Source organism: Lycium barbarum, chromosome 9 (genome assembly GCF_019175385.1).
Source record: "Lycium barbarum isolate Lr01 chromosome 9, ASM1917538v2, whole genome shotgun sequence".
Classification (NCBI taxonomy): domain Eukaryota; kingdom Viridiplantae; phylum Streptophyta; class Magnoliopsida; order Solanales; family Solanaceae; genus Lycium; species Lycium barbarum.
Window position 1 is genome coordinate 8,312,699 of NC_083345.1, and position 26,615 is coordinate 8,339,313.

The 26,615-nt window shown below is 32.4% G+C and overlaps 3 protein-coding genes across 3 annotated transcripts; 1 reads left to right on the forward strand and 2 right to left on the reverse strand.

The window, feature by feature from the left end:
• Positions 1 to 1,206: 1,206 nt before the first annotated feature.
• Positions 1,207 to 4,391, reverse strand: LOC132610343 (electron transfer flavoprotein subunit beta, mitochondrial). Its single transcript, XM_060324643.1, has 5 exons — positions 4,220 to 4,391; positions 3,825 to 4,109; positions 3,028 to 3,108; positions 2,459 to 2,553; positions 1,207 to 1,641 (listed from the first exon to the last, which is right to left on the reverse strand). The coding sequence occupies exons 1-5, from the start codon at positions 4,286 to 4,288 to the stop codon at positions 1,416 to 1,418; spliced, it is 756 nt and encodes a 251-aa protein (XP_060180626.1). The 5' UTR covers positions 4,289 to 4,391; the 3' UTR covers positions 1,207 to 1,415.
• Positions 4,392 to 10,138: 5,747 nt separating this feature from the next.
• On the reverse strand, positions 10,139 to 11,856 carry LOC132609806 (RING-H2 finger protein ATL1-like). Its single transcript, XM_060323967.1, has one exon. The coding sequence runs from the start codon at positions 11,341 to 11,343 to the stop codon at positions 10,234 to 10,236; it is 1,110 nt and encodes a 369-aa protein (XP_060179950.1). The 5' UTR covers positions 11,344 to 11,856; the 3' UTR covers positions 10,139 to 10,233.
• Positions 11,857 to 25,047: 13,191 nt separating this feature from the next.
• On the forward strand, positions 25,048 to 25,898 carry LOC132610040 (ethylene-responsive transcription factor ERF096). The gene has a single exon (XM_060324294.1). The coding sequence runs from the start codon at positions 25,071 to 25,073 to the stop codon at positions 25,464 to 25,466; it is 396 nt and encodes a 131-aa protein (XP_060180277.1). The 5' UTR covers positions 25,048 to 25,070; the 3' UTR covers positions 25,467 to 25,898.
• The last annotated feature ends 717 nt before the right edge of the window (positions 25,899 to 26,615 follow it).

Consider the following 26,615-nt stretch of genomic DNA (forward strand, 5'->3'; position numbering starts at 1 on the left):
AAATAAGACTTAAGAGTTATCAAGGGATTATAATTTCATTGTGTCGTGACATTGGATAAAATATAAGCGACATAATTTAAGTTATGAGTTCAAAGAAAAGTTTTTTTTTTTTTAGTCGAGCATCTTTCGAAAATAGTCTATCTACCTCCCAAGATAAAGGTAAGGTCTACATACACTATTATTCCCATACCCCACTTTATGGAATTTCACTGGGTATGTTGTCGTTGAAATTAAACAAAGGAAAGTTCAATGGTCAAAAGAACTACAATTCAACTATTTAGAAAAAATAGATACTCCCTCCATCCAAAAATAGTTGTCTTGTTTCGCTTCTTGAGAGTCAACTTGGCTAATTTTCGAAACTAAATTGGACTAGATTAACTTAATATTCTAAAAATTAATATTTAGCCATTCAAAAACTATACTAAAGCACTATAAGTTGCATCTCTTCTGATATCAATATGGTGAAAACACATCTTAAATTGTGAGTCAAAATTCAGATAGTTTGACTCTCGATGAGCAAATTTTTGGGACGGAAAGAGCATGTTTCACAGGACAGTTCAATGGTCAAAAGGACTACAATTCAGTTAGAATTCAAGTGACTTTATGGCTATTACTGTCAAATCAAGCTTTTCTCAACTCTAGCTCGACTACATTTGGAAAAGATAAATACTCCAATGCTTTTTTCTCGTGTTGTCATTAATCCTTTTACTTCAGCGTAACAAAAAATATGGCTCTGTCCATCCCAGGTATGTGCTTAGGAGTTTTAGAAATTGATTCTACTCAACAGTTTTTCTTTAAATAACGGTGTATATATTCTCTATATGAACTACCTTTCACTAACACAGGTACCTTGACCATGAAAGCTTAAGCAGATGCTAGAGGGAAGAAATCACCTAATTTCTTTTGTCTTTATTGAGATTATGGTTGATCTATTATATAATTATCAGTCACTTCATTGACCACTAGCCACATCCTTTAATGCGTCAAACTTGTTAACTTCTATTTCTACCTTTTGACTCAACAACTTCAGGTCAACCACAAAGGGTCTGGCAATTCACTCCTAACTAACTTCTGAAGTACTCTAGACAACAATATTACAAATTAAATTGATTTAAAGCAACTAACAATCCCAAATACTCCCCAGATTATGGCGCATAAGAATCTCTAGCTTTATGTTAAAAGAAAAAAAGGAAGATACGTTCGAAATGAAAGAAAATAGGAGATATTTTCCATTATGTGATAATTGTTATTAACATTGTACATTATTGAAAGTTTACAAAGAGAACATTTGGTGTAAAAGACATGAAATTTGCTGCGACCAACTGTTAGCACACTCAAATTACGTGTGCTTTGTTCTTCTTCAGCTCGTCAATCAGCTCAAGAGATCAAATTGCAGCAAATAACAGTTAGTGCACTCAGATTACGCGTGCTTCATTCTTCAGCTTGTCAACCAGCTCATCCACTGATGAAAGGATGACACCAGATTTCCTTTTGGGAGGTTCGGTTACTTCAACTACATCGAAATTGGATTTGATCTCAACGTTCAAGTCTTTCAGTGTGAATTTCTTAATTGGCTTCGACTTGGCTTTCATTATATTGGGGAGTGTTGCATATCTTGGTTGATTCAGCCTCAAATCAGTGCTGTTTCCACAATGGAACTGTCGTAAGTACACAGATCTAATATCCAACTACCAAGGTAACATAAGCAACTTGAGCAGAGAGGACAAAGACGATGAGATAAGTTTTTTGGAATTTCATTACATGGCTAATATGGGACATGGATTTTAGAAAGCCCATCATCAAAAAATATGCTTCTCAAATCTCCTGGTAAACTAAGTTGATTAATATTGATGCTTCAATATTGAACGACATGCATATAGTTTTTCTCAGTATTAAAGCTGTTATCAATGTCTTAAGGACTTGGAGCATATTAAATAGCTTAGATCGAGGGCCAACGAATTTAGGACTATTCCGGTCTTGCTTATGATATCTAACCATTTTCCTGCGAAATAAACTATGTAACAACATCTTAAACTATAAGCAAAGTACATTCCTACAATCAATATTTGACTAAACAGTTCGACAGTACACATTTCCAAAGCTATGGCAGTATTCTGTGTCTGGTGCAGAAAAAGTTTGGGAAACTCAAAACGGGGAAGTAATAGGGAGGCAGATTTCTTTTTCTGATTCACTTAACTATACACATATTTTGTTGGAAGTCCAATCCATGAATTGTCAGGTAAAATACTTAAAATCAGAGAACTAAAGCAATCATATAAAACAAGAGTTGAAGCTTGTGCATTTAATTCGAGATCAAATTAGTTAAAATCCTACGTATTTGTTTTAATACGTGCACCAATAGACCGACTTTCACTTTTTTGCTTTTCCAGGAGACACACTTCTTAAGTGTTTCCTTTGTGAACGTACAAATCTTTGGAATGACTCGATTGGAACTTACGTGATTACTGCAGGCAAACCCAAACACAATGTCTCAATACCACCATCAACTTCTCTGTCTACTGTAGCGACCTGTTTTTCTTTGTCCAGCACAACCTAATAGAACACCGATGTTAGATTGCAGCCCTAAACAAGCCAATTGGACATGATTATAAGGAAACCATAATCTAAACATCAATATAGACTTTGGAAGATTGTTTGATGATTCTTTTGGTACGAAAAAAGTACAGATTGCATGAGATCAGACAATCCTATTTTAAGATTAAAACTAAATTGATTTGAAGATGACATGTCTCATAAAGCAAACAGCAAAATGATAGAGATAGTCTTACTGATTGGATTTATAAATATGAGTACATGGTTTGAAGAGGTGCTCAAGAGGAAGATATAAAGAAGCAAACGGAAGAAGCAGTTTGAAAGTACTGGACACTTCGATGCAATGTCCAAGAGGTACTCAAAACAGGCATACCGAAGTACAGATGATATAAACCAACTTAGACCAACTAGAGATTGCAGAATAACAATCTTTGAATCTCTTTAACTCTTTCCTTATGCAGAAATGATACCAACCTTAGAGGCGAAAGTTCCCTGTGGCCACTTGAGAAGTCCTGCAACCATTTGACCTGTTTGGTTTTGATCATTGTCAATTGCCTACAAAAAAGTCACAACATTAGACAAATGAACTGACAGAAACTCAAAAAGAAGAGTTTGAATAACTGAAAAATAACTAAGCAAACACATAATAGCAGATAGCTAGCAACTCCACTAAAATCAAGAAATGTTTCATCTATACCTCATTAATTCAAAAACTCTAAGGATATGCTAGGTATGCCAGAAACTATATGTTTTTCTTAATAAAATCATCTTCCAGTGTATAATTGCCTTAATATTTGAAAAGGTTCAGTCAAAAGAAAATACTTTTCACCAAAAGGGACAAATAGCTTACCTTCACTTATGAACACAATTCATTTTCTTTTACACATATCTCTAACTCTTACTTTGTATCACTTGCTTCAACCAACTTTAACTCAATCTTTAATACTAAAGAATATCACCAAAACACTAACACCCAACCTTATCTTAGCATATGCCACTCACTTTTACACCTAACCAAACACATAAATGATCCAAAACATAATTTATTTATCTTTTCATGACAAGCGAAACCGCAGCCGCTACCCTTCGGGTGCGCACAGGGTAAACCCCACTCCTGTGCAATATCCTGCAAACCACAAAGGACAGATAACCCACACACTAGGCAAGCCCCGTGCGACGAGCTCGACCCAGAAGCCAAAATCTTTTATTTCCCAAAACAAAATCTTTACATATTTCCACGGAACACAGCTATCAGTATATCAAAAACCAACCTGTTTGCCAAGTAAAAGAAGACCAGGCTTTTCAACATCAACAAGAGCTTTAAGAATCTTAGCAATTGTAAGTGGATAAATATTCTCAGGCGCTTCAACATGGATTGCCCGATCTGCACCCATAGCTAACCCTGTCCGTAAAGTCTCGGAAAACTGAGTTGGCCCAACACTAACAGCCACCACTTCTGAAGCAAAACCTGATTCTTTAATCCGTAAAGCTTCTTCTAAAGCTATTTCACAAAATGGGTTCATTGACATCTTCACATTTTTCGTCTCTACACCACTCTGAGTTCAAACCAAATTAAACCAAAAAAAAAAAAAAAAAAAAGAGTCAATTCACTAGGCCTTAATCTTAATTTAATTCCCAAAAGAATTAAGATTGTGAAGATGTGTACCTTGTCGGGTTTAACACGGATTTTGACGGCGTAATCAACAACACGTTTGATGGCTACCATTATCTTCATCTTTGTTCTTAAACTATATTATTATTACTAGGAGAAAATGGAGACTAATTTGATCTACACACGGAAGTTGCTATTGTTCATTTGTTTGAATGAAAGTCTTTAAAGAAACTTAAATAGTATAATAACCCAAGTAGAGGAGATTGAAGCCCATTTATTTGGACTCTTAACTAATCTAGTGGTCCAATTATTAGTTCTTATTAAAAAGTTTGGTTATTTGGAAATTGGACGACCCTTTTAAAATTCATTTTATTTAATCAGATTATCTTGGGGATTAATTTGAGAGGAAGTAAGCTCCTATGATGATTGGTTATAATTTAAATAAAATAAAATAATTTTATAAAAAAACTCTTCTATTTTATTTACCGATATCTGTATGTAAGATAATTTAAGGTAGAAGGTTAATAGGTAGTCGAAGTTGTATAGTTTCTCTTTGTAGTATTGTTATTACTACTCTTTTTCTCTAATTCTTCGGTTTTATTATTTCTTGTTGTTTACTTTGCTTCAATTACTGTATTATTTGATGTTGCTCCTTTTTTTTTTTTCCCTTTAGTTTTAGCATGGCTTTTTCACTGTTGTATTTTCTTTTTTAAGTTAATTTTAGTTTTGAAATGCTTTACATGTTAATTGGAAATAACCCCTCTATCTTCTACCTTGAAGATAGAGGTAAGGTTATGTACACAAACCATCCTTCCCAGACTCCAATTGTGGACGACTTGTACTCTAAGCTGCCACAACTTTGTAACTTAAGGTCTTAGTTAATAAGTATGACATAAATTTACATAAATAGACTATTTGAAACTATGACATAAAATGTTATATTCCTGCATTCGAAAATATATTCTAGAAACAAAAATTAAATAAAAGCAGAAATAGAGAAGTAGAAGAAATAAGGATGAACGAATCCGAGCACACTGAATTCACAGTGCGTCCTTAAGGAACTTAATCCCCCAAATACCCAAGGTTACGAATTATTTCCTTCCAGGATAGAACGGATTACCATCACCGGTGTAGCGGTACCCTAAACGCTGGTGTGCAGCGAACACAAAGAATCGGTCGAATCACACTTGAAACTTTACTGTTTTGTGCAGAAAGCATTATGCAGAAAGAAGAGATTGCAGAATTTTTTCGTAAGGAAAAATCTTAGGAAAGACCATCACTTTGCACTTTGCACTTTGCACTCTGCTATTCTTGGCCCCCATCAACATCTGCATTTACACCTGTTTTGAACAAATTTCCAAGATTACGATGGAATTAATCTCATAGCTATGCTTTGCTCAGCAGTTAGGTAGTTAGCTCATAGTTGGCTAGTTGCTGCTTGCTGGTTTTTAGGAGTTAGGCCTTTGCGTGCATGATTTAGTTTTTTCCTATATCGCATCAATTATTAATGACTTAATACATCGATGACTTATTAAATTTTCCATCAAATTTCATTTAGAAACTCAAACTACAGCTTATTTCAATTGAACAACTGAACACATAATAAAGTGTTTTCATTATACACTTTTGTTTCAAATTTTGAAAAAACTTTTGTGCATATTCTCAAGCGTCTAGTACGTAGTTAAGTTAACCACATAAAATATTTCATCTCCTTTAAGTATATTCATTAGCCTCAATTGGAATAGGCCTAAGATTTTACGACTTAATAAGGCTAATGCTATAATTAAAGAAAGTGACATATTTTAAATGATTCACGATCTACATAATGGGCACTTAGAATACGCGCAAAAAAACAAATTCAAAATTTGAACCGAAAGTGTCTAATAGGACCATTTTATCATGTGTTCAGGTGCTCAATTGAAATAAGTTGTAGTTTGAGTGTCTGAATGAAGTTTGATGGCAAATTTAAGAAGCCATCGATGTATTAAGTCATTAATAATTTAGTATGGAAATATAGCTAATGAAGAGATAGCTGCATTTACAAATTAAAGCATGATCCATTTGTTAAGGGGAAAGATCTAGAAATTAGCCGTTTTATTAGCAGAAAATAGCCCATTATATCAGGCCCATACAAAGAATCGAATTGAATTAGAAAAATCGAATCCAATCAATTAATTTCGTTCAGTATTTGATATGCAACTGTGAAGAATCGAACCGAAAAATTAAAGGCCCGCCACTGCTTCTATATTGTGCTGTTTGGTTATGAGAATTCTACGGAATCTCATGATTTGATCGATCAGTTTGTTAGCCACAAGAACCAACGATGGTTATCTTATAGAAATTAATTTTTAGAGCTAATAACTAATTATTATTTTCTGTCTTACATTTTAAATGTCAATATTTTCTTTTTAGTTTCTTATAAAAAGAACTATACATTTTTATATATGAAATTTTTTACTTTAATGTTTCATCTTACCCTAAATGACATACTCTTATATCCATAGAAATGTCTCACGTATTAAAGATCACAAGTTTTAAAATGATTTTAATATTTTTTTTTAAATATTGTGCTCAATCAAACACTGATATTAAGAAGAGATCGGTTTTATTGGCTATTACGTACAAATCTTCCTTTAGTTATATAGTCTTCTTCATAGGACGACAACATACAAGCTCCTAATTAATGTTTTCAGAAACTAGAATATGTATCCATTAGCAAGTTTGAAACTCGTGTATTTACCTACGCTAATGTGATTACAAATTTATAATCCGAAGTGTAGAGTAAGGAAAGGCTATGCTATAATTAAATTGGAAAAAGAAAAAAGCACATCGAAATTCAATCATGAAAATCACGATTAACTAAAAGATAAGCCAATAGAGAAGTCATGTTAAAAAAAGACATAATATATTGACGTGATTTAGGTCATTACGTATCTAAAAGAAGAGATCACGTTTAAGCTCCAAATGTATTACGCTTTGCAAACGTGTTCACAAAATGAAATCTTATCACATCTGCTATACTTTCCTTTTTGATTTTAGACTGTTCGAATTTTTGCATTTTCCACTTTATTTTTTGTTTGTAAAGACTTAGTTTTTCATTTTCTAATAAAATAGTTAGTGGGTACACAAACCCACTGACCTTAAAAAAAAATGAAATCTTATCTTTATCATTTATTTAATCATTTGGTCAAAGATTTTCCTTTTTACATATCAAATTCCATCACAGTATCTCCACATTTCATCACACTGTACTTGAGTTTTTTCGTATTTTTGTTAGCGTATCTTTATCAAAATATTTTTAGTTTTGAAATTGTGATTCATTTTTTTATTAGCTGGATTAAAAAGTAGATTATTTGCCATTTTCCCAAATAAAGGTAGAGAAATAATTCGGCCCAAAACTAGGTTGGGCTATTAGAAACTGACATTTGATCCAATTTCTAAAATGGTTTGGCCCAACAAAGAACAATTTTTTTCTTGATAGGTACTCAAAGTTTTATTTGTTTTTTCTTTTAATTAATTAACTTGCTGGAAGGGAGTGATTTGTTGACTATCGACACTGTAGAAAATGGAAAGTTTGTCCCCCCTACAAAATTTCAAATCTATGACTTTGGATTCTTTGGCTCTAGACTCTTGTCAATTTTCTGTTACCAATCGACAACAATGATGGAGCCATGGTCCATGTACCCATTATTCCACTATTCATGTTTAGGTGTCTAGGTTACTTCAATTTCGAAACAATCTTGCAAGTAAAGATTGTTCAGTTTTTGGCAATTTCACTTAACGTCATTTAGGTGCAGGGTTCAAATCTCACACAAAAGGTTTTATTCTCTTTTTTCTTTTTTGATAATCGTGGTGTCCAGGTCTTCTTGCACGCAACTCGACTAATTCCATATATTATTTGCTACCTCCCACACTATCATGGGTATCGAGTAACCAGTGGCGTACGCAGAATTTTTCATAAGCGATGTCACATTTTATATTGAGAATAAATAAACAAAGCACTATAAGTCATATTAAAGAAAGAGAGTACAATATAAATAAAACACAACTCACGTACATTACTATAAGTCTTCTCATGAGTATTTATTTTTTGAAATATATTTAAATAACCTCATTAAAAATAATATTTTAACGCTTTTTTTTTATGTATATAATGCACCAAACTATCACTAAAAAACTCATCATTCATTTGATTCCGCAATCGTTTTAATCAATTTCGTTGGCAAAAAAAATGAAAGGGAAAAAAAATAGTACAAAAACTAGAAAACAGTAGCATCTTTTGTGAAAAATATACAATTATCGCAAAAGAATACAAAAATATCTATAGATATATTTTGGTATGATATGATTTTTTAACTTCTAAGAGGTTGGTGGTTGGAACCTCTCCTATCTAGATGAGGTGCAAATATTTTAAGTTTTTTAGACAGCAAAATGAAGCGAGAGGTTTCGAACTCAAGAGCTCTAGTCCAAACTAAAGGCGCCAGACCAGCTGAGCTACAACAATCTCTATGTTCAGCAATGTCATTTTATTCCATATATCCTTATTTCGTTTCTGTTTTTCAGTTTTATATACATATTTAGTGAAATTTTCCGACGAAGCAGTGTTACGTGTAGGGGTGGGCGTTCGGGCCGTCAAATTGGATATAAAAAATTTTGTATTTTCGATTTTCGGATTGAAGAAATTACAATCCACATCCAATCAATTACAATCCAAATCCAATCCAAATAAACTCGGATCGGATTGGATTTTTGAAATTCGGTTTCTGGCTAATCGGATTGGGTATTTCGGTTTTGACTTTTGAGCCAGATTTATTAGGAAAGAAATTCATGTGCCCTAGTTACCAAGTTAGATGTTTAGCATAATGTGAACGTTACCACTAAACAAAAAGGTATCAAGTGACATAGTTTAAGTTCTACATTATTCCTTTTGTCTCATTGGAAGCTGACTTATTCGCAAAGTAGTGAAGTAAACTCCTGCTTGCAAGCTATATTATAATTAATTTGGTAGAAATTCTATATTGGACTTAAAATTATAATGGGTAGGACCTACCGTAGGGTAATAATCTAATTGAATTTGGTAGAAATTCTATATTGGACTTAAAATTATAATGGGTAGGACCTACCGTAGGGTAATAATCTAATTGGACTTTTGGACGAATTAGTATTGGGTACATATATTTTAGGTAGGGCAGGTATACAAATTTCGAGTTTTCGGATATCCATAAATCCAAAGTACTAAATCCATATCCAATCTGAAATCCAATCTTTTAAAAAATATAATCCGAAGTTCAATCCATAATCCAAAAATCCAAAAAAATCGGATTTCGAGTTGGTCCAAACTATGCCCACTCCTAGTTACGTGACATCGCTCAGCGAAGGGTAAATCTGTCTCTGCGAGTAACTCTATCCACCAAGACTTGTGTCGAAGTATCAGTATCTTCTTACGGATCCACTTCTCCCCGATCTTTTTTCTTTAAAATAAAGAAAAAAAAATGGAATCTTGGATATTAAATTAGGCATAACACTCATGTTTGAAAGTTTACACTTATGCCAGACCTGACATTGACTCAAAGGGAAAGGGAAAGGAAAATAAAAAGAAGCAATTTGGTGGTTGATAGTTGTGACTTTGCACCAAGCGGGGACCCCTCCTACCACACCCACGCAATTGAAAAATAAAAAATAAAAAAAATAACTTAAGGGTACTGTCCTTTTTGAGTTTCATCCGAATCAATTTGATTCTTCTTGTAAATTATTTCAATATATTTAGGGAAGGGACATATTTCAGTTAGCTGTCATTGGAAAAACTTCAAACCAAAGAAGAAAAAAGGCAAAAAGAAGAATGGTTATTATAAGTAATGATGCCTACAATCATACCTACAACCAATGAGTCTTAATGCATCAGTGGTCTGCCTTACTGATCTTATACAATACATGAATAAATCCAAAAAAAAAAAAAAAACTAGAAAACCAGAAAGTTGAACTTCCAGTAAACTACTTTAATATCCACAACTATCTTTCTACTACAGAATACACAAACAAAGTACAATAAAAATTGTTTCTTTTTCCCATTATGGCTCTAAATGAATTGGTAGAATTACATTTTTTGATCCCCTTCCATGTCCAAATGAAAAAAATGATCTTTTTACTCTGCAACTGCTACTTTCTGATGGACTAACATCAGTAACTTGCCTTTGTTGCTGTAAAATAATGTCTTGAACTGCTACGTAAAGTTGTCGATCCGTTGCTGAATCCATTGAAAATGATCTTCTTATAGGCTGAATTGCAAATTCATCATCCTTTTTCCTCATGTTAATGCACTCGTCTCCCATGCTTGTAATATGGCTCAACTTTTTACCTTTTCTTGATGGAACCTTTTGTTTTCTTGGTGAAGGACTAACCGAAAAATGCCCTGTAATTTCACCTGAATTCAACCTTTCTTGAGTACTTCTAGTTCTAACTGATGATATATTATTTGTAGGGGTTGGATTAGTGTTTGCTAATTCTATCACAACATAATCTTCATCTCTGAAATTTTCAAGACTTGGATCTTGATGAGGAGTGGAACTTGGAGCAATGATTGGATCCAAAGGGAATAACAACTTTGTGTTAGTAGTTGTTGATGATGAAATACTATTCCTACAAAGTGGGCAATTTGCATTGTTTTGAAGCCAAACATCAATACAATCAATGTGGAAAATATGTCCACAGTTTGGTATAACTCTTAGCTTCTCATTTTCTTGAAACTCATTCAAACAAACAGCACATTCAATAGGAATTGTCCCATTTCCCCCTAATGCAACATCTTTTTCTTCCCTTTTCTTGTACTTAAAAACAGGGATTGAACGAATCACAGATTCGTCTAATCCCCGGTTTTCTACTGCTGGTGAGTAAACCATTAAAGGGTCTTCAACACGTCCATTTCTAGAGAATGAAAATCGCCTTAGGAGATCAATCCTATGCCAATTCAAGCAACATTTGATCACAAAAATGTAGTAGCTAACTAGCAATATCCCAGTTGCCAAGATTCCAATAATGGCAACTGCTATAATAGGAAAGCCAGCATGATGAGAAGAAGAATGTAAAGGTGAACCAAAGATTGAAGAAGAAGTGGGAGGACTAATTGGATGGCCTTTCATGTGTGAAAAAGATTCAAAGTATTTTAGTCTCACCAGATCCATGAGATAGTTTTTTTGTAAAAATAATTTATGTAAAGACAAAGGAGGGACAAATGGCTATGTTTGGATCTTGAATGCACATGAACATGTTATGGGAAAATGTCAGAAAAGATTGAACATAAGTTTGAAAGGGAAAAATTATGGAGAAATTAAGGATCGGGGTTTAATGAGAGAAAGTGTAGTAGCAACAAAGGAGATACCAAATGGAAGAGTGAACATATTTGTAATAGGTAAAGCTAGATTTATTTTAAGGTTTAAAATATAATTTTTTTATTTTTTTTTTGAAAAAAAAAAAGAGCAGAAGAAAGTCTGACTTTTGAGGTGCGTAGTTGGTGAATGTTGTCTCTCTGCCTTCGATAAGAAAACTATAGTTGGCAAGAAAATATTTTAAGTGTTGTATTCTTACTTGATTATAGGAATTTTTTATTGGCCATGATTTGTGGTGTAAATTCAACAGTGTTCAATGGGTTAGTTTTCTATATGCGGAGGCTTAATGTAATGACAGAGTTAGGATTTTTACAAACGAAATTCAAAATATAGAGAAGCAAATGTATGAAGAAATTAAAGAGATTCAACATATCGTACACACATATACATAAAAAATAAACTATATTTACACAGAGTAATTTTTCGACCAAATGAGGTAATTAACTCCCTTTGAAGAAGGATAACTCTGCCTTGCATGTAAGGTGTCAACAGTCCAGCGTCCAAGACTATATTGACTGGTGATCTGATTTTAATATTGCTTTTGATCACTTGGTCTTGTGGTCCATCCTAATTCAGTTGATGCATACCTACATGGCTACATTTCTGCAAACTATGATTAGTTTACAAGTATTTTATTTGTCAAATGCTTCAATTAAGTTATACTATACGTAGTTTAACTTATGACAGAAAGTTAGTTACGATTTTGTTTAGGTTACTAATGTATGCTTATCGTAAAATTCTATATTATCAGTGCATTGAACTTAAATTAGAAATTTTCAAATAATAGAGAAGTAGAAGGGAGATATACAGCGTATAAAATTATACTATTATCAGGGGACAGCCCAATTGTCAAGAGGAAAAAATCTTTCAATTGATGTTTGATTTCTGCATGTGCTAACCAATTTTATTGAAAGTTATTTCACCTCCTCTAATATTTTTACTAGCTAGACTAGGCATTCGGTAACCTTTTTACACATATTTTTTACATCTATGAACCTTTGGATGTACTTTCAGAAAGAATAGCTATGACTTTGAACCAGCTAAAAGGCTTACATTTTTGTTTTCTACTATTAGTTTTAATAGTTGATGTTGACATCAATAGCATATAGTATAATTCTTGAATTCAAATATTAGGTTAGTGATTGAACAATGACAGAGGTATTAGCTTGCAGCCATTGAGAATAGAAACTTTGCTTTTGTATTTATAGAATATGATGATGATGATTTCTCCAGGTTCAATGGTCAAAATGTATGTGTCTGTTGTTGATTGAGTTCTCTTTTATTTGCTTACAAATTACAGACAGATTGATGTGTCAAAATTGTTTGGTAACCTAAAAGAATTTAAGTTTTTACAAGTTATCATTAAAACAACTCATTAGATTCTCAACAAACACTTTGATCATATTATATGATGACAAACCAATTAGGTAGAATGTTTTAGAAATCAACTAATAAGATAGAAATGACAATAAGATGCGACTTCCATTTGTATGGGAATCTTCATTTACACACAAAGTGTGGATAAATATGCAAAAAAATGATTGGTTGCAGATTGGAAAATTGCTTCTATTCTACCCATCTTGTAAAAAAAGAAAAGGAATTCCCATTTAATTACAATATAATTGCTCTAGTACAAATTGTTTACTCTTTCTTAAGTTTAACTTCTATGCATGTATTATATTGTTGGATCATTTAACTTACAAGTGAACCATTGATTCTTTAATGACCGTACAATCCATCTGGTGTCGACCTTTTGGACCGGTCATAGCCTTCTAAATTCGGGGATGATGAGCCCCTCCTCTCTGCTCTTTTCTACTTAAATATCATAAATAGTTAGGTTCGCTTGGTACAACGCTCATACCTGTGACCTGAGACTCAAGTCCCTCAACCTTTGCCAATTAAGCTTATCCCGAGAGGTGATAGGAGAAAAATTATTTACATTATTGGTTAATTCATTTTCTTTAGTCCAATTATACCCACAATAATTGCGAAGGACTATGCAGCGCAAGAGTAGAATTTAGGCTATTCCTGAAAAATGATTATTCTCAAAAAGATTAAATCTTTCTGATAAGCTAATCCATTCTTAATCATGACGGATGACAAAAATAATTTCCATTGCACATGCAACCCACACACTTGAAAAAATAACTAGCTAGTCATCACTAACCACCCAAACGTGGGTTTGGGGGTATCTCCTAAGCTTCTATCCACATCAAAATGATGGCATTATGGCCCCTACACCTAAATCCAAATTTGAAATCTTGAAAGAAGCTTTTAGCCAAGAAAGTTATGCATACATATTTAGGACAATGAATTAATTAAAAATGGGACCCAATCAAGAACCCCAGAAAGCAATTGTAAAGAAAAAGGTAGACATCACACACATAAAGTCAAATCTGTAATATAGCAAACAAAAAGGATGAGGAGGGGCAGAGAAAAGGAGAATCCTAGAAATTGTTAATTGGATGGGAAAGAAAAAAATTTAGTCACAGACTCACAGTATTTACATCAAATCACATAATTTACCACTAGTAAATAGTAGTAATAAATTGATGTAAAGAACACATTTATTAGCTATGGTTAAGCAATAAAAATGTATATAAAAATATACTGTATGTCATATGATAAAAACTTAACCACATTAAATATTTACATCAAACCAATAAATATATAAGTATGTGGTTGCATATAAACTAAAATTGTTTTCTTTGTACACCCCTAGTGAGATGTATAAGATATCTTCATCATTAATTAGAAATCTTATGTTCGGTTCTTACAATAAGAAAAATCATGCTATGAAACACTTTCTGCTTTTATGAGCCTCATGTGGCACGAATTCAAACTAACATGCTCCAAAATAAGTATCTAACAAAAGAGACTTAATTGTCACCCAGTCAAAGAGCGATGCCCCCACTGCTAAGAAACTTCTAACTTTGTACTATTTCCAAAGATTTTATTTCATAATATATGGCAAATAAATCAACATAATCCGAACAATATAAAGCCAAAAGTAACGCTCTCTCTCCAAATAATAATCACTTACCTTTTTCATTTAAAGTAAAAAGGAACATAAAGAAAGGGATTTTATTGAATGAAAATCTTTGAAAATTTGACAATATCAATTTTGAACTCCAGATGGCCGAGATTGTAGACTGTTTTCGCCACTACCTTGTTGACGTTTTTGCTTTTAGAAAATTGAGCATAATTCTCAACACTCTAGACTAGGATTTTAAGATAGATCTATGTTTGGCGAGAATTATTAGCCATCTCACATATGAGTGTGTGCGTGTCAAATATTTTGTATAATTAGCTTCAGTTTTGAGAATAATTTATTTGTATACTTGAAACTCTTTTGAAATATCTATGTATTTATATTAAATTCGTATTCATTATGACGAAAAGGGGTAGTAAATACAATGTTATTTTGCAGCCATTTGAAATCATGAGCCTACCTTTTATTTGATTGGAAAGGGTGCAAGTTAATCTTTGAACATTGTGAAATGATCCAACTTTTGCTATCCGTTAATAGTTGGGATCACATATCCCTGGTTATTACAAAATTGATCAAATTAAGCCCTTATTCACTAACAGATGAAACTTTTTTCAATACATGGACCTTTTTGACAAGTAAATAAGGTTAAATTTACCCCAGTGTAAAGACTAGATTTGCCCCAGAACTTTGTGTTACTTCATCACCACGTCTCCTCGATGACTCTCGCAAAAGGAACACATAAAAAATCCACACATAAATCACTCCATTCAAACAATCTCTCTCACACCTTATCTTTACCATTTTTCTCCATCACATTTTACTTCTGCCCTAAGAATCGATCCTCAATCACTTTAATCCCAACTTGACTACCACAGTGTTGCTACAAATAATTAACAAGCTAAATACGTTGTACCTAAGTTTGTTTTATCATTAGAAAGTCGACGTGGAGCTATAGCATTCTGTTGATGATATGAAAAGGACTAGTGATGGAGTGGTGTCGATGGAGTTCCAACAGAAGCAGAAATTCAACTTGGTGGTACATAGGATAATTGCTTGAGTTTCATTTTGGAAGATTTTAAGCTTGAGGATGATTAATTTGAGCTTTTGGAAGATAGAGACCTTATCGTTGGAGCTTGGAGGCTTTGTCTGTTGAAGAATGATGTTGTTGCTAGTGATCCTCTTTCTCAAAGTTCAGGGGTAAATCTGGAACATAAAATTTCGCACAGTTCAAAAGCAAAGTTGACCATTTTTCCTTGTAAAAAAGGGCTCATGTGTTGGAAAGTTTCCGCCGTTAATTAATAAGGGCATATTTCGATCAATTTTGTAACAATAGGGAACATTTGACTCCGATTATTAATGAGGGGCAAAGTTGGACTATTTTGCAAAGTTTAAGGGTAAATTAGTACTCTAGTATCTTTTTCCTTATTTGAATCTTAGGTTTTGTTACCAACTGCAGGTGCTAAGGAGAGTTACTAATAATTAATGAAGCAATTTTGAGAACAAAACTGTTTATTCCAATTGATAAGTGATACAAGGACAACGATTGATAAATGTCACCGAATATCAAAGATATATGTAGAGAAAAGCGGTTAAATTATGGAAGATTTCAATGTAAGCTTTACAAAGGCTATTGAAGACGCAATATACGATTAATTAAACATTGTACCAAAAGGAATCTTTTATTGCTCCCAAAAATAATTAAATTAAACAACTTCAAATCTTGGCCTTCAAGTTAGTTGACTAGCAGAGGAGCTCTCATGCTAATTGACTGGTAGCATTAACTGTTCACCAACATATGCATCAATTACTGAGCTAAACTAATTATTTAATTTAAACATACTAATTGTAAGATAAATAAATAAGTCTAGAAAGTGTTTTACGAATTAGTGATTACATAATAATTTTACATCATCAAAACGAACATATATTTATTTAGTGATTTATTTTTGCAAGGAGCTATCAGATGCGTTTGATAATGATAGTATGAACGTGTCAGATCGGGTGACTAGCAAATAAATATTTGAATGTGTTGAGCAACACAATTTTTCTTCATCTTGCCTTAGTGTACGTATGCAGTTGAATAGGGATGGACATGGTATAGTAGATATCGATTACCATATTGAAATCGAAGTTTTTTATACCGCAGTTTCGACATTATGGTATTTGGTATGCATTTTAAAAAAATTTGGTATTCGATATTTATAAAGAAAACACCGAAATACCGAATATCATACCGAAGTATATAATTACATATACAATTCATATATATTATATATTAATATATATTATAATCCTAACAAATATTTAAATCAGCATTAGTATAAAACTAATTGTTTAGACGTTTGAACTTTGACTATTCTTTCTTGATTGAAATTTTTTTGCTGTGTAATTGATTTACGAAGGGGATTGCTTGTAATTTCTTTTGAATTTTTTATAAGTGAGGTGTTAGTACGATATAATCAAGACGTTACTTGAATAGGCGAAGTAATTCTCTACGATATGATTATATGTTCGACAAAGTCGAAAAAAAATTTGTTACTGATTTACCGTACCGTAAAATACCGAAACCGAACTCAAAAATATCGAACTGCTAATGGTATAGTATTTTTAGAAACCGAAAATCGAAATTACCATACAGAAGTTTCAAATACCGTACCATGCCCACCCCTAGTTGGGAAGCTATTCTTATCCGAGAAAAATCAATTAACCCACTTTTATGTGAAAATTATAATGCAAATAGGTTTTTTTTTTTTTTTTGTATATATACCATATTCTGAATCTTCTTGACTAGTTCTTAACGTGTTTACTTCTTTATATCTTGAATTATCTTAGTAAAATTTTGACGCCGCTACAGTATATGTGTTTGTGTGTATATTATATTAATTGAAAAAGTGTGGACTTGTGGGAGTTGAAGTGATCTTATATTTAGGAAATTTAGTGATTGTCTTCATCACTTCAATTACATTTTGCAAATTCTTGGTGATATTTTTGGGTAGTGAAGCACAGTTAGTGAGGGAAAATGAAAACATAATAATTGGATCAACCTTGACCTATTTTCTACCAAATATTAGTTATGTCAAAGTACATGAAAGTACTTGAAATCAAAGTAGGATTTGATGATTCATTTTTAAAAATAACTGAAAATTAGAAAGTGTAAAGGCATTCCCCTCATTTTTAATACGTAGTTTACAAGCTGTAGATGGATTTGAATTTCGCTACAATTCATTCAAAAGGAAACAACAAAAAGAAAAAGATTACCATATATTTTTCACCATTTTTAGCTACGTACACCATGGGGAAAGACGTGGCCAACTGTCCTATTATTTAAAGGAGTTATAAACGCAGTGACAGTTTCAGATATGAATAATTGTTATTATTTTCAGAAGGTGTACTATTTGAGTCAGTTAAATATTGAATATAGAGTATGTTCTAGTACATCGAATTAATTTCTTTTCATTTTAACATATAATATCAATAATTGGCATTAATACTTTCATGTATATAATATAAATAGATTAAGGTACACTAACGTTTGATGGAACATGAGATCTTTTTATCCTTAATTACATGTTTATTAGGGTGTTGAAAAAAGAAAACTCTTTTGAGTAGGAGCGCTTTAATTGGATCAAATTCAAATTAAATTTGATATTGGTACTTCTTAGCATCAATGTTCTCTTATATTAAGGCCTCATTGACATTCATGTAATATACGCGTTAAACTATTGTTAATAAAATGGTCAAGTTGACGTTACAAGATAAAAAAAATAACAAACATGTAATAGGATATAAAACATAATATTGAATTTCTTACTATCTTGAGTGTGAGTTCGACGATTATAGTGTAACAAGTACCACATCCTATTTGTGCAATGACAGAGCAACAATATTAAGTACGGATTCAGATCAATTCAATAGCCTTTATTCAAACCCTTTCCGCTCTAATTTGGTTTATCAGAGGAAGGCATATATTTTGGAAGAGGATGGGAAAAGTGTGAAAATTTTCATCTCTTTTGCTTTGTCATTGAGAGAGAGGAAGGAATGTAAATTGAGGCCACTTGTAAAGTTAGAATGAGAAAATTATTTCAAAGTTTTCCTTCACACTTTCTGTTCAACTAAAACAAGGTGAACAAAAGAAATACTTTCACTTCATTTCCTTCCTTCTATTTTTTGTTCCTATTTCTCACTCCTAGTTTTGGATTTTTTTATTTTTCTTTTTGCGCGGATTTCCCTTCATTTGGGGTGGTCCTTAATTTTTATCCTTCAAATTAGTGGTTTTTAAATTTTTTCCTTCGCCTAATACCTCGAGATTGTGGGTTCGAATCCTAGCTCAGGAAAAAAAATAAAAAAATTTGCAAGACAGAAATTCTGCCTTTAAGGCCCACATTCTGCCTTAAGGCAGAATGCACGAAATTCTGTTTGAAGGGAAAAAGTTAAAGACCACCATTTTGAGGGACAAAAATTAAAGACCACCCTCAGCGAAGGACAATCCTGCAAATTGCCCGTTTTGGATCAAACTAATGAAGAAATTGCACTGTTTGTTCTTCAAATGGACTGGTCTTTAATTTTTGGCCTTCAAATGTGCTGGTTTTCAATTTTTACAACACAAAATCGAACTTATGAACTAGCAAGACATAAGTTCTTTAACTTGTATGATTTATGATGCGAAAATATAAACTTATGGCCCGCAAAAAAATTGTTTGCCTTGAGAGACAAAATTAAAGCCCTGGTAGCACAAAAGTGCAAATGACCCCAAAATATTTCGTTTCCAATGAAAAAGCCCATGAAAGAGCCCAGTAGAGATGTGGGAGGGCAATTTGCAAGATTGTCCTTCGCTGGAGGTGGTCTTTAATTTTTACCTCTCAAAATGGTGGTCTTTAAATTCTGCCCTTCAGGCAAAATTTTTGCCCGTGCAAATTCTGCCCTGCCTCAAGGCAGAATTTGCATGGGCACAGGCAGAATTTCTGTGCCTCGCGAAAATTCTGCCTTACAATTTTTTTTTTACTGAGCTGGGGTTCGAACCCATAATCTCAGGGTGTTAGGCGAGGGGCAAAGCTTAAAGACCACCAATTTGAAGGGAAAAAATTAAAGACCACCCCAAATGAAGGGCAGTCCGCGCAAAAAAAAGGATGTGGGAATTCAGTGATTTTGTTGCTTTTTTTTGCGCGGATGGTCCTTCTTTTGGGTGGTCTTTAATTTCTGTCCCTCAAATTGGTGGTTTTTAATTTTTGGTCTTCACCTGCTGTCCTGAGATTCTGGGTTGGAACACCAGCTCAGTAAAAAAAAAAAAAAAAAAAGGAATTTTTCAAGGCAGAATTTTGCCTTCAAAACTCTGCCTGAAGCAGGCAAAATTCTGCCTACAGGCCTAGCTTTGGTAAAAAACTCTGCCTTGCGATTTTTTATTATTTTTTAATGACTAAGCCGAGATTCGAACCTCAAACCTCATGATATTAGGCGAATGATAAAAATTAAAGACCACCAACATTCCTGCGAATTGGCCATTTTGTTGTACCATGGCCCTTCAGTGTGGCAGAATTGTTTTTGCGCCAACTTTTCGGCCTAGGACTTTTAGGAGTATAATTCTCTGTTAAGCCCTATTTATGTCAGTAATTATAGAAATAGCAACTGGTCACCCGGGTTCCAAATTTTAAAAAACAAAAGGCCATTATCATGAAGTTTCAATTCTATGGGTGAAATTCGGATCATTTGCAATTTTGTGCTGCTCTCTAATTTTGCCCCTCAAGGCAAACTTTTTTGACGGGGCATAAGTTCATATTTTCGTATTAAAATCTCTTAAAAGTTATGCCCCACTATGCATAATTTCGATTCCTAAGGACAAAATTAAAACCAGTCCATTTGAAGGTCAAGCCATGCAAATTCTTCGTGAAAATCCAAGATCATGTCATCAAATTTCACCAGTAAAATTCTATTACGATGAGTATTATTCAATTAAACGAGTTGAAAAGTAGTTATTTGTAAAAAAATTACTGTTAAGTCATTTTAATTAAGGGAAAAAACACAACTATACAAAAATATAAATATATTTACAAAATGTTAGCAGAACTATTTAGTTAACATTCAGTAGCAGTTGGAGTTATACACCATATCAAATTACTCTCCATTAAAAGTATACGGCTACACGAGCAGTAACAAACCAACTGATTTCTTCCTATTTTCTTGGTCAAAAGATACCTTCTGATCTCACGACTCCTTCCTCTCCATTTTGGTAAACCAGCTTTTGCTAATTATATGTGATATGCTCCAGATATAAAAAAACTTATATGATACATACACTATAAATAAATATTTTATTTAATTAAAAAGAATCACCAAAAGTGCTATCGATATAACAAATTTATTCCATGAATATAAAATTGTAACCTTCATATCCATAAATTTGTACTAGAAATATAACAATAATTTGAATTTGTCATATACTATATTTAACCATAAAATACGTGGTATATTTTAGATATAAAAGTTTCATACCATGTATACATTACATATATAAATTTGTATGAAAAAAAAATAAAAAAAAAATTACCTTCGATATAACAAAATTTATACCAGGTATATATTTCAATAAATCTATAAGAGAAATATAACAATAATTAGACTTTTCCATGGTTTAACATCTTTTTGAGACTTTATGAGTACCACATGTTTATATCCTTTAGAAGAGGGAGAATTAAAAATAATGGGGTGATAAAGATAAATAGTATGAGAATAACTGTAATCCATCATTTAGTGGATAAATAAATTTTAATGTGAATCCCTAGTTTAGTGGGATAAGTGATTGCACGTAAATATACCATTAAAGTAATAAGATGTGCTATATTTGAAGAGTTTTAGAAGTTATGCTAATTATGTGTCTAAATTTAGAAGTGTCACAAATGATGTTATTTGGGATTTCTCTTTCAATTACAACTTCCAACATGAAACTGGCCCATCACTTTTGTAAACAACCCCAATGTACAATTGTATGACAATGTAGACCCGAACCCTTTTCTTTTTCATTTTATTTTCAAATCTCTAGAGTGACATCAAGTGCCGCTATTAGCTACTTTTCTCAGTGTAATTCAACAGTACAAGAGGTAAAACTTCATAAAAATAAAAGATCGTCTCCAAGAAGGGTTATACAAAGAAACCGACAAGCTGCACCAAATCAATAATTCGAATCAGACTGGAAAAAAAATCTGACTAGTAATTTGGTTTGACTTAGTTTAGTATTAAAAAATAAACCGATCATAATTGATTTGGTTTGGTTTAGTTTTAACTTAAGAAAGTCAAATTCAACCAAACCAACCCGACATTTTATGTTTACGGATTTCTAATATATTTTACAAATAAAAGATTTACTTATAATGTAATTTATAAATATTTCTTAAGTTTTTTCATAGTTTTTGTCTTTTAACATATTATTTCAAGCTTGAACTTAGTATTTTGAATGTTCCAATAAGTTTTATAGCCCATAGATGTTAGTAACTTAAATAAAGTCCAAACCAAAACCAAGTCAATACCTAATGCTTATAACAAAAGTAATTAAATAAAGTCCAAACAAACCAAGTCAATACCTAATGCTTATAACAAAAGTAATTCAATTTTAACACTAGGAGTGACAATAATGTTGGAGATGTATTCTTTAGTTTTACATTGTTAATTTAGACAATAAAAATACATAATTTTTTACATTTGTACGTAATTAATCTTATAAGGCGTTCTTATTTTAGCATGACTTAATATTTTTAGATGATGATCATTTGTATTATGCTTTATTAATTAGCAATATTTATTTTATGCTATTTTATTATCTTTTTTGTTGAATATTTTATTATAATGTCATCTCTCATGTCACATTTTTGATATTTTCTTAAGAAACATCTTAATTGTATAGTTGTATCTTATTAGAACCAAAGAAATATTTGAAATAAAAGTTATATTTTAGATGAAGATTTTTCCAGGAACAAAAACCCGAAAAACCCGAAGTCGAAAAACCCGACTTTTACCGATTTGATTTATCAATTTAAAAACCCGACATAATTAGTTCAAATTAATATTTAAAAAAGCCGAACCAAGTCAATCCATGTATACTCCTACCTCCGAGAATAATGAATTAGAGGTAAAATTTCATTTAAAAAAAATAAAAGATCACCTCCAACTATAATGCCATGAGAGTAATGTTTCGAAGAGCTCCTAGCCTTATACTCCCTCCATCTCATAATCAGTATCACCTTAACCAACATCATGCATATTAAGAAATTAATAATTCCATGCGAAGTTTACTAAATTACCCATATATAATAGAAATAAATTATTTTTTCCTCTTATTTGAGCATGCATGCATGAGTAGTAATCCTTTTGTCATTGAGAACCCAGCAATACGAAGTAACTAATTGGCTTTTCCATTTATCATTTAGATTTTACTTTAACTTTTCAGTCTTTGTCTAAGGGCAGAGGTTGGAAAAAACTAGCCAATTTATGTCTTGATTTCTTAAGGTGACACTTATTATAAAACAATTTTTTTTAGTTAAGGTGACACTTATTATGGGACGAACGAAATAATTATATAGCCTTACAGGAGACATTTACATGACGTTAAGCCATAATCTCCGTTACATTTACATGATGTTAAGCCACAATCTCTGTTCTCATGCAGATAAATTTTATCAGCTTCCCCAATACATATAATTTTAAAATTTCTTAAATAACCAGAACCAAACCTTTGAGACCCCTTTGTTTGATCTCATTAAGACTTATAATGTAAGACCTAGCCTCCCTTATTTGTATTTATTCTTTTTTAAGATTCTTTTATTTTTAATAAAAAGGTCACTCGGATAAATACTTATGGTCCAATATTCGCTTAAAAATACTCCCTCCGTCCCATAATAAGTGTCACTTTAGCAAAAAAAAATTGTCCCACAATAAGTATTATCTTAGGAAACCAAGACATAAATTGAATAGTTTTTTTCCAATTCTACCCTTAGATAATAAAGTAACATTTAAATGGTAATTAGAAAACCCACATAGCAACTTGGTATTATTGGATTCTCAATGTCAAAAGGTTTACTTCTTGTGCATGCTCCAATCAAAAGGTAAAAGTAATTTATTTTATTATATAAGTGTAATTTGGTAAACTTCACATTGTATTATTGATTTCTTAATATACATGTTTTTAACTAAAATGACATTTATTATGAGAAGGAGGGAGTAAAAATATAGGCCCCTAGCTAGTGCCTAGTTGCCGCCTAGAAATTCAAAAGCTTAGGTTGAGAATTTAAGCCGTGTCGGGATTAAATGTAACTGTTAAATCTCCTTGAAAGGTAATATGAACAAACGTATTCAGGTCACACGTACTCCACGAGCTTGATTCTCTTTCTAGAATGAATTATATGAGAATATTATTGATGGACAGGTGGACCCCAAACTAGGACCTGAAAACAATATAAATGGAATATATACTATGAGTTTTTTTCCATGTTAAAACACTTTGATTTTTTGTTAACTTTTTCAATATAAATGATTTCAAAATACATCCACTAAACAGGTCCTAATTACAAAGCACATAATGCCGATACAATGGAACAAGTTTGGCTTATAAGATTAGATTAGACAATCGATGGATTGGAAAGATCGCTAAAATAAATCTTAGCATTGTCTTATCAATGGGATTCTAATTTCTATACGTGGTGGCAGAAAAATATTTTAATGAATGCAGCAGTGCGCTAATACTAGTTTAATTAAATCGTCACCCTATATACTGTACTCCATTACTCTCCCAGATCATTTATGTAAGCCAAGTTATCGTTGCTTACATAAATACGAATCTAATCTTCATTCTTAAACCAAGAAAAAAAAAGAGAGACGAGAATCTAATCTTAATATTTGATCGCTTAGTGACCATCTATTATTGAATACTCTAATTTTAAACATACTCCCATCTCTTAATATTTATAAAATCCCACTCCACTAGTAGAAATAAAAAAATTATACCGCATTACTAATATTTTGCATTATTATAGCTCATTATTTATTCAATGAATATATACCCTACAAATTAATAACAATATAGGGTAAAAGATTATTTTTTATTATTTGTTATACGTAAGAGTCCAGTGCATAAGCAAATGACCTCACATCAATTTCAGTGTACTACAAACCTTCATGTGCCCCCGCACCCACAGATAAAATCATTTTCGTTTTTTTTTTAAAAAAATATTATTCATTCTATCTAAAAATACAAAAAGTAGGTCAATACACATGCATGCAAAAAAACTAAAAGCTGATGAAAAGAAAAACGAAGAATTGAATCCTTTTTCAAATAGCCATCGTTTGACCATCCAGATACACTGCATCAAAACTTTGGTCAATATAGAAGGTTCTGTTCCACTTGAGGACATTTATGGGCCCCTATGATATTCCACGTGGCTTATTCTCCCCCTTCAATTTTTTACACCAAGACCAAAATTTTGTACCCCTTTATAAGCGCCAAATAACTTAGCCACCTTAGTCCATTAAGCAATGAAATAAATTAAACATGGAACAAGAACCTGGCCATGGAAGAAAAACGAATGATGGTGGTGGTGGTGGTGGTGGAGAGATCAAATACCGAGGCGTTCGGAGGAGGCCATGGGGCAAATTCGCGGCTGAGATACGTGACTCGGCTCGACAGGGGGCACGTGTATGGCTAGGGACATATAACACGGCTGAAGAAGCTGCAAGAGCTTATGATAGAGCAGCTTATTCAATGAGAGGTCATTTAGCTATACTTAATTTTCCTGAGGAGTATAATTTGCCTAGTAGCTCTTCACATTTTTATACTGGTGGTTCTTCTTCATCATCATCAAGGCAAGTTCTTGAATTTGAATGCTTGGATGATAAGTTGCTTGAGGAACTTCTTGATTGTGATGAAGAGCCAAATAAGAAAAAATAAAGATTATTTCAAGCAGTAGCGGAGGCATGCAGGACAAATTTCAAGGTTCATTATCTACGATATATACATAAAAAATTATTTTGATTGTATACAATGTAATTTTCCGATAAAAGGTTGGTTGGAACTCTCTGGCCCTCTAGCTCCGCCACTAATTTCAATGTTCTTGATCTATTTATCCTATGCTCTATTTTCCCTATGAACAATCCAGCTTTTTGCCTAAAATCAAATTATTCTTAGGATGGGGTGGTGTTTTTTTCGTTTTCTAATGCCATTTTCCTTTCATTAGTTTACCCTTTTTTCTTTATCTTTTTTTGGGGTTTGGTTTTTGAATGAAGCAAGCAACTTTGCTGCAGCAATACTTGTAACTCAATTCTACTGTTTGCTAATGCTAATGCTGAAAAGTCAACACAAGAAGGTGTTTATGATCATAAATATTGTCATTTCTCTCAACAAATTTATAATCCCATAGTATTTTTTGTGAGCTATACCACTGACAAAAAGAAACCAAGTTGATAAAAGCTTGTGGCCCTTCATAATTCCTTCATCAGCCATCAGGTTGACTATTATTTGCTGACACGTAATAATTTTGATTATTGAGTCCATGTCCAAAACTTCTATACGTGTCACATTCTCGTGCTAAATATATAGGGACACAATTTCTCCTAATAGTAAGGGATCATTGATGTCTCTATTGTTTTCCCATTTACGTACATTTGGGAATTGGGACCACTACAGAAGGTCAAGGGTAAAGGGACCATTGGAATTGAAGTCACACCGACTCTTAACTCTTATCATTATCATTGGACTATAAGCCTTAGTCGGTATATCGCGATATGTGTTCTTAGGGGTGTACAAAGTAAATCGATAAATCGCACCAAATCAATAAATTGAGTTAAATTGAGAAAAAAATTCGACTAGTGGTTTGATTTGATTTGGTTTAGTGTTGAAAAAAAAAAACCCGACCATAATTGGTTTGATTTTAACTAAAAAAAGTCAAACCGAACCAAACCAACCCGACATTACATGTATTCAATTTTTAAAATATTTTATACATACAAATATTTATTTGTAATGTAATTTATAAATATTTCTTAAATTTTTTCTTAGTTTTTTTATCTATTATCATATTATTCAAGCTTGAACTTAGAA